Source organism: Camellia sinensis, chromosome 5, assembly GCF_055761805.1.
Source record: "Camellia sinensis isolate YWXY chromosome 5, ASM5576180v1, whole genome shotgun sequence".
Lineage (NCBI taxonomy): Eukaryota > Viridiplantae > Streptophyta > Magnoliopsida > Ericales > Theaceae > Camellia > Camellia sinensis.
In genome coordinates this window covers 156,628,604-156,638,386 of record NC_138965.1, presented here as the reverse complement: position 1 = coordinate 156,638,386, position 9,783 = coordinate 156,628,604, and the positions used below count along the sequence as shown (strand labels likewise).

General features: G+C 35.8%; 1 protein-coding gene across 1 annotated transcript; it reads right to left on the bottom strand.

Moving 5' to 3' along the window:
• Nucleotides 1-6,590: 6,590 nt before the first annotated feature.
• On the bottom strand, nt 6,591-9,307 carry LOC114309922 (Endomembrane protein 70 protein family). The gene has a single exon (XM_028255793.2). It carries the CDS (start codon nt 8,856-8,858, stop codon nt 6,885-6,887), a length of 1,974 nt encoding a protein of 657 aa, XP_028111594.2. The 5' UTR covers nt 8,859-9,307; the 3' UTR covers nt 6,591-6,884.
• Nucleotides 9,308-9,783: the final 476 nt, after the last annotated feature.

Sequence of the window (9,783 nt, the reverse complement as noted above, 5' to 3'; positions counted from 1 at the left end):
CAACACCATTTACTGTTGATGGCCTTTTCCTAGATTGACAATCATCAGCTCGTGCATGGCTGCTCCCCTTTTCCCCAAAAAATGCAGTTGTCCTAATGCCCATGAACGTCTGCAAAAGAAGTTTGTAATTAGTAACATGTATTATTTATTACTAACATAATGTTTATTTACTTCCATTCAATGGAATACTTACAGTAAGTACTATAGGATTTTCTAGAAGGTCCACTTGTTTTTCCTTTCACTGCACCCTTGCAAGTCCTTTGATTGCACTAAGGCATACATACATTCTCTGAAACCTAGGTTTAACTTCCAATTGAGGCCTCTACACATTTATGTCAATAGTAGTACCCTCATTGGTTCTTTTAAACTCAGCTGCATAATTCCATATCTTACTATATTGTTCAGCATTAGTTCCCTCAATCTTCTGAATTACTATTTTTTTGGCTCTATAAGTTTTCATTGCTGACACACTTACAACAAAATCCTCATTGATAGTTTCTTAAAACTTATTCACTTTCAATGTTAGGGTGGTCCTAAATTCTGGATATATTTCTCTACCAACCAAGAAACTGTCATTTGTCTATTCTTGTAAGTTCTACAACAAGAGTGTTTAGGTTGATATGTTTTTATTTGCAAAGTGTTCTCACTAGTCATCTTGGATGCATACAGTCTCCATTCACACCCAGCACTACAATTCACTTGAACCTTTCATTTTTCACTCTTAATAAACTTCACATCATATCCTTCTTTTACTGAATATTCCTTGACAGCATCTTTGAACTTATTTGCAGTACTAAACAACATTCTTAGTTTGAATTCTATGTTTTGCATATCAGCCTTAGCTCTAAATTCAGCGTACTTAGGCCTATTGTTATTATCCTCATCATCAGAGCTTGTAGGGGTAACCAATTCTTCCTCAGATAAATCTGCATTATTCATTTCACACTCATGACCTTCTTTAAGCCCTTCTTCATTGACATCTCTCTCAACATTACTATCAAACATGATATCATCAAGATCACGATTATCATCATCATCACCATTATTATCTGAGAAATCCCTATCTGATGGGTCATCATTGCCATCAATGTCAATGTTTGAGTCCTCTTGACAGTGATTATTGTTATAATTTCCATCATTTTCCACATCTTTCACAGGCACATCAGTAAGGAATAACACAGGATGAGCAATATTTACATTACGTGGCTTATGATGCTCAATAAACAGCTCTAAGATATTTGTATTTTCCAACAAAGAATACATTTCTCTAATATCATCATCATTAGCCAACACTCTTAACCCTAAGACCAAATTTTTGTTGGAAATCCTATAGAAAATATGCTTGTAATAAAAAACACCCAACTGCAACATGCAGCTAATCTCTAGGACAGATAATTTATCAACATCAACTGCATCAAATACATCCACATTACCCCCAACACAACTCCTTTCATCATTCTCAATAAAATAGCCACTGTGGTGTATCAAAACTTTAACAAAAGTTACCATTACTGCATCCATACATAAACAAACACAATAATGACAATAGCTATGGGTCCACTTGTAAAACAAAGCATATTAAAAAAACAAAACTCTCATATAAAACAACTTGGCCCACAATTCTCCATCTATGGAGACAAAATATGACAGAAAAGCAGACACAAAAGACCCTACAAAAATAACGGAGACCCTAGGACCACAATGTATTCAATGATACAGAGGCATGCATACAGTCGAAGACAAAAGCAATGTCACAAAGTAATAAACAATAAGTGTGCACCGACAATAGAGATAAAAACAATGTCATAAACGAATAATAAAAAAAAGAAGGTCAATAATGGAGACAAAAAGAAGGTCAACAATGCAGACAAAAAAAAAGGGGAAAACTCGTATAAAACAATCAAAAACAAACCCATTTCTTACCTCTGTCTCAGAGTCCAAAGCTTTTTGGAAAATCAACTATGAAATTGTTGTCTTCCGTCGATGCGTGGCTTCAATTGCAGGTTGAATCACCAGGTGGGTTGCATGGAGTTGTAAATCGCAATAGAAGGGTGTCTTTTGCCCTAAATCGTGAAGATAGGGTAATTTTGGCGCCCAAATCAGTCTTCCGTTAACTAATAGAGACAGAGATGGACAGGGAAATCGCATTACAACACGGATGGAATAGTGGGGTACAAATTGTCATAATTTAAACCTAGGGTTTAATTTGAAAAATGTGCTAAACCTTGGAATTTTTTGTGTAATTTCCCCTTAATTTTTTTTTTTAAAATTATTATTCATTTATTTCATCGTTTTATTTACTTCTTAGGTGTATGATACAATAAAAACGATGTGTGTATAAAGGATCCATATTATTTAATAAGGGCTGACTCTTTTTCACTCTAAGGCGGATTGGGAGGTATTATTAGGTCATGGTAAGTTTTAATACGGATTTATTTTGATAATTCAAATAGTTTAATGTGTAAAGCATGTTGACTACATTATTTCTGTAAAAAATTAAGTTGATTGAATATCGATAACTATTTGATCAAATCACATTTATGTCAATAATTTATTTTGAAAATTGTGCCGTTTGGTAACACTTACGTTTTCAGTTTTCTGTTTATATTTATAAAATTTAAAAAACTCAAATAAAAACTTGTTTGGTAAAAATTTTGATTTATAAATCAATGGTCTCAGTTTATAAATTTGGCTAAAAAATGAAAACACAAAAAATGTGTTTTCGTTTTGAGTTTTGAATTTTATTTTATTTTTACCACCCAACACTAGCAACCACCCGCTACCATTTTCCACCACCGTCTTCCGCCGCCGCCGCCACCACCCACCCCTACCACCACCTGCCACCACCACTCACCACCCACTACCCGCCACCACCAGCCACTAGCCACCCACCTGCCACCACCAGCCACCTGCCACCCACCCACCCACCCGCCATCACCACCCACCACCACCACCCACCCGCCATCCACCTACTATCACCACCCACTTACTACCACCTACCACCCGCCACCGTTACCCACACACCTACCACCACCACCCGCCATCTGCCACCCACCTGCCACCACCACCCACCACCTGCCACTACCACCACCACCACCCACTCGATACCACCCATCACCCACCACCGTCACCCACTCACCTGCCACCACCCACCACCCACCACCCGCCACCCGCCACCACCACCACCACCACCCACTCACTACACCCGCCACCGTCACCGACCCACCCACCACCACCACCACCTGCCACCTACCCACCACCACCACCCACCCACCACTACCTACCACCACCCATCTGCTACCACCACCACCACCCGCCACCGTCACCCACCCACCCACCCACCACCACCAGCTACCCGCCACCACCACCAGCTACCCACCACCCATAGTCACCACTTTCCACCACCGTCTTCCGCCGCCACTTGTCACCACTTGTCATTTCTCACTCTTTTTTATATTTTAATTTTTTTTAAACATTTTGTCAATTACCAAACGCGTTTGTAGTTTATGTTTTTCTAAAAATAAACAAAAATCAGTTTATAAAATTTTTGTAAATATAAACTGAAAACGTAAACGTTACCAAACACGTATTGTTGTTGATACAAATATAATATAAAATGGTTATCAATATCTGATTAACTTAATTTATTACAAAACGAACTCTACATGTTACACGTTTTGAATCAATGAAATGAGCCCGAATCATGGATCACCAATCACCATGGCTCAACAATATCCTCTAGTCCGATTGCAACGGGAGAGGAGTTTGTCCCTATATAATAAATAACAAGGTCGATTTGGCATTTAGTTGAAGTTTTTTTTTCCTGAACTTTTTTAGTTTTTATATTTTTTAAAAAAATTTGTGTCAAAATCATTTATATTCCCCTTTATTTGTGTATCTAGTGTACAAGAATCTAAAAAAAAAAAAAAATCAAAAAAAGTCAATTATTTTTATTTTTTTAATTTTTTGATTTTTAGTGAACTCTTTTTTCTTTCTTTTTTTTAAACTTTTCCGATTGGTCTAGTCGAGTAGAGCTTGAAGGCGTAAAACTTTTTTGGGAAAAAAATCACTAAAGATGAAAAAAGCCAACAAAAAATTCAATCCCAAAATCCCTCTAGAAAGTGAAAAGTTCCACCATCAAGGGGCCAATCCTAATTGGTAAGGGGGTTTGTTCCTCTCCTTATTAATCAGGGTTCGAATCCCCTACTATTTAAGTGGAAGTTCGACGGTTTAGGTAGATCAACTATCTTCCCCCAATTTGGCTTGTAAGGATAGATTCTAAGGGTCCTTTATTGGGGTGTTTTGGGCATCAAAAAAATATATATAAAAAAAAAAAGAAAAAAAAGTGAAAAGTTGCAAAAAGTCATTAAAAAAATAATCCCAAAATCTCCTCTTATTTTTAAGTTTTGGCCAAAATTCTTCCTTGATAAAATTTTACTAGTATATAAAAATAAAATAAAATAAATAAATAAGTGAAGAGTTCCAAAAAGTAATTAAAAAAATCAATCCCAAAATCCCCTCTTATTTTTAAGTATTGGCCAGAATTTTTCCTTGATAAAATTTTACTAGTATATAAAAATAAAATAAAATAAAATATTCTTAATTCAAATCTTTTAAAATTTTGACACCATTTTCTTTGATAAAAAATATCTCCAACGCTAAGGTTTCATGATGTTAGTCACAGGACTAACCGCAAAATCTCTTCCTACATGTGAGAACTTCTGTAATTCACTGTGTACGCATAACATTTCTCTCTTTCTTTTTCCTTTTTGGTAGCTTCTTTCTAACTTCTCAAAAATAAAAGCCTGTGTTTGGCAAGGGCTTTTTCAGATTTTTTGGGCTATTTTAGTCACAAAAAACAAAATAGGCTATTTTAGCCATAACAAACAAAACATCACATCCAACCTATAATCATTACATTCTTCTCTCACAAAAAAAGTCAAAAAAGTCAAAAAATCAAAAAGTCCTTCCAAACTAAACTTTTTAGCCCAGACTAAAATAGCAAAAAAAACCAAAAAGGTAAAAAGCCAACCCACTTCCCAAAGGGAGGCAAAGTTGGTAAATGCATTTAGTAAACCAATGAAAAATGCTTTTTGAGTTAAACAAGGTTTGAGAAGCTAGAAGTTTGATAATCCTGCTGGAGCATAGGCTGCATAGCCATGGAAGGGAGGGAGGCTAGAGAGAGAAGCTAGAAGTTTGGCAAGCTTGGTTTGGTTTTCTTTGCAAGTTGTAGGGTATATAATCACCGAAGACAAAAAAAAAAAATTACAAAATCACAAAAAGATAAAAAAAATTACAAAAGTATTAAATTATCCCATATATAAACAAAAAGTAAAAAAAGCATCATTCTATACTAAGGGTAATTTTGTCATTCTAAAGTCAAAAAGTCAAAAAAACCAAACAAAAATATCAAACGACTAAAAAAGTCTCAGACTAAAAAAAGTTAAAAAAGCCAAAAACTCAACTAAAAATGCCTTAAACATATTTTCAAGCATACACATTAGTACACAATGGAGCCAAACCTTTTCTTTTTCTTTTTTTTTTTTTTTTTCTTTTCCTCTTCTTTTTTCTTTTCAAGTAGTAGGGTATATAATCACCGAAGACAAAAAAAAAAAAACTATAAAATCACAAAAAGATAAAAAAATTACAAATGTATTAAATTATCCCATATATAAACAAAAAGTAAAAAAAGTGTCATTCTATACTAAGGGTAATTTTGTCATTCTAAAGTCAAAAAGTCAAAAAAACCAAACAAGAATACCAAACGACTAAAAAAGTCTCAGACTAAAAAAGTTAAAAATGCCAAAAACTCAACTAAAAATGCCTTAAACACATTTTCAAGCATACACATGAGTACACAATGGAGCCAAACCTTTTCTTTCCTTTTTCTTTTTTTTTTCTTTTCCTCTTCATTTTCTTGTGCTTGTCTATGTTTAGGTACTGCAAAATTACTGCACATTTAACATTTTCAAGCATACACATTTAATTTTCTCTTTCGGGACCTTCAAACAAGGTGTGTTTAGTCATCTGCTCTCTGTCTCCCTTTCTCTTGATGGAGATCCACCCAGAAATATTTATCAGAGGGTTTGTAACACTGATCCATTAGCGCAATATAATGATTAAAAATAATATTAAACATCACTGCATTTTTGTCACTATTATACATATTTTTTTCGATACATCAGAAAGATTGTCACTATTTTATATCATCATTGCATTTTTCATTGTCACTATTTTATATCATTATTGCATTTTCTTCACTATTTTATATCATCGCCTACTTAAACACGAATAGTTCCTTATTTGAAAAAGAAAATTAATTTGACAATGACACATCTGTTTTAAAAAGTGATAAAACAAGATAATCAATTATAATGTGTCGGAACACATTATTTTAAGACCTGACTGAAAACTATTTGCTCCTAATCAAAGTCACCACAATAAGATAGTAACCAATACCATTTTAGAACTTACCATATAGTATGCAGTGTGTGCATTGTACACCATGATCTTCTAAGCCAAGTACATGTTGAAAACCAGAAGGATAAGCAATTCAAGCCAATACAACTCTACAAACAAACAACCATAAATTCAAGAAAAGCAACTATTTTGATACCAATCCATATGGATCTGAACAGAGCCAAGTACATGTTGAAAACCCCAAATCACATCTATAATTAACCAAGCACTCTCCATCTTCCCAGAATGCAACTAAGGATTCCCAACAAACAAAGAATTAAACCAAAAATAGATGATATATTATTCATATTACCTTTAAAAAAAGTTTTCTAGGAAACAACAAACTCAAGAAAAAGGACATATGTAAGAACAATTAGAAAAGTTGTGTTTCATTCTCGGTTCCCTGGTTTTGTGACGTCAAGTTTCTAGTCTAGCTTCACCGAGGAGAACAAGTAATGCACAAACCAAAACGAAGAAAGGAAGCCAACCGTGCCTGTCGCGAGCATAATTGCCAAAACCATGAAAAGCGAGTATCCCAAGTAAAGCGTTGCAGAGACAGGTCCGCTCAGGCTCTTGAGATCAAACACGAGGTAGTTCACAGAGTATAGGAATATGTATATGGCGACCGAACCAGAAGCAAAGAAGGACTTCCACCACCACTTCCAATCCTCCACACAAAGATGCATATAGGTAAGAACAAGAGAAACCTCGGCACAAACCACCACGAGAAGCGTCATAACAATTAAGAGAAATCCAAAAACATAGTACACACGACCCATCCAAATACTCGACATGATGAAGAAGAGCTCAATGAAAAGTGTACCAAATGGAAGAGTGCCAGCCCCGAGGACTAAGAGCCAAGATGGGTATTTTTGGGCTGGGATTTCTCGAGGGATTTGATTGGTTCGAACAGGGTATTCGATGTGAGGTGCTTTTGCCCCAAGGTACCCACCAATCAAGGTAAGGGGAACCGATATGCAAAACCAGAGCAAAATGAGAATGACAAAGAGTGAAATTGGAATAGCTCCAGTGCTGTGACTACCCCACAAAAGGAAATTCAAAGTGGTTAGAATCAGAAAAGCAATACCGGGGAAGAAACAAGCAGCCCGCCAAGAGACCGAAACCCATCCTGTTTTGTCACCGCACCCAATTGTCCTCCATAGGCGAACAGCAACGTAACCGGCTGCAATTCCAAGAATCAAGTAGAAAAACAGCATACCTGTGAGGAGGGCCCCACGAGAAGCAGGCGACATGAATCCAAGGGCTGCGAACAATATGGTCACCACAGCCATACCAAGAATCTGAACCCCATCTCCAACCATTACACATAGAAGCGAAGCATTGGTTGGAGCACGGAAAACATCACCTACGACAAGTTTCCACCCGGATAACTCCTCGTTCATCTGAGCTTGAGCTTCCTTGTCGAGCTCCTCATAACGAGTCAGATCACGCCTAACCGTCCTCAAAAAGATCACGAGGACAATTCCAGCCAAAAATGTAATCACCATTAGAGAGTTGAGGATTGAGAACCAGTGGACTTTTGCTCCTTCCATTTTCAAATAAGCATCCCATCTTGATGGCCATTTGATATCACTCTCCACAAATGTGACTTCGTAGGTAAAGGCGACAGGCTCGTTTTCCTTCACAGCCATAGCAACTGCACCCAATTCGCACTTAATCGCAGACGGGTATTTATCATAAATTTTCAAGTTCTTCAAAGATTCAATATTGTGCTGGAAACTACAAGGGACCACCTCAAACCCAACAACCATGTAACCCGGTTCCTCAGATTCAGACTTCTTATTCGTTGGGATCATCTCAACGGCGTCCCCAGTACCCATCACACGAGCCACATTGGGCTCCTCGTACTTGTGAACAAGAACCGTAAATTTCAAATGGTTAAACACATAATACATATCTTGAACCTTAACACCAATTGGATACCCAGTCCAACGCAAGTAAAAACCCTCCTTTTTGGTGTAACGAATCGCAGGCAAATTATCAAGAATCAAATTAACCTGATACATCTCATCAATCCTCTTCTTCAAGATCTTAAACTCATCCGCGGATAAGGCATTGGTTTTGCAGAGAAAGATCTCTGTCCCATTGGCATACATCTTAAACCGGTATGGGGAATTCTCAATCCTATCCCCCATGAGGAGCTCACCGAGATTTTCGGCACTGTCCTTGACACCCTCTTGGGGCTTACAAAAGGGCAAACTATAATAGCTAAAGGGTATTTCAGTGTCAATTGATGTCAATGAATTCACTTTCACAGATAAGGCATCACCAATGCCATATTTGTGAGGATAACTACCCGGAAGATAAAAACCATGACCCAATTGAGATATCAAACAAACAAACAAAACCCAGATCTTGAATTGATCAAAGAAGTCCATTTTCGACGAGTGTTTTGGGTGATTTTTGTGTCAGATCTGGATAACCCAGATCAGAAAAAAGGAAAAAATCAGTAAAGTTTCAATGTGGGTATCAAGTTTCAGAGATTTCCCAAGGTTTGTAAGGTTTAGATCAGATCAAATTGAATATGGTAAGCAGTGCATTGACAAGAAAGAAAATTACAGAGAAAAGAGAAAGTGTTTATATGAAGATAACGTAAAAGCAGCACAGATCTAACTGACCTATTGCGAGGGAAAACACACTGTGTGTAATGAGAAATGTGATGTAACGCCGATCGTAGAGCTCTCTATACGAATGTAGAGAGAGAGAGAGAGAGAGAGAGAGAGAGAGAATCAGAGTAACCGGAAAGACAGTGCCCAAGATTTATATCGTGAGTCGTCGGTGGTGGTGGATGATGAGCCTTTCGGTTTCGGTTATATTACTCTATCTATGCCCGTAATGACCATCATGCCCCTGTTAATGTTATTCAGTTTGTTTGGTTCGAATTTTTAGATTTACCTATTAGGAAATTAAATTTTTTTATTTTTCATATTTTTTTATATTTTTGTTGAATTTTTTTTTAATATTATCAGCATTTTTTTTTTAATTTTTATATACATCTAACATAAATATACTTAAAATGTATAATATTTGTGAAAAAAATCTCTAAAATTTTTTCCAAATATCAAAAATATAATTTTTTTTTTGAAAATTTACTATAGTTTTTATATCTTTATATATTTATTGATTTTTTGAAATATTTTTTACTTTTTAAATATATCTAAGTAAGATAAACTAAATCAAACTAAGCCTTAAGTCTTATTAAATGGGAAAATATATCTAAGTAAAATATATCTAAAAAAATTATAAAAAATACTTAAAATATTTTAGTATCATCATATTTGATAAATATTATTAAGGTGAAAG

Bases quoted from the DNA above. Each gene is read 5' to 3' on its own strand.
- LOC114309922 (XM_028255793.2), bottom strand. From the start codon at position 8,858: ATGGACTTCTTTGATCAATTCAAGATCTGGGTTTTGTTTGTTTGTTTG.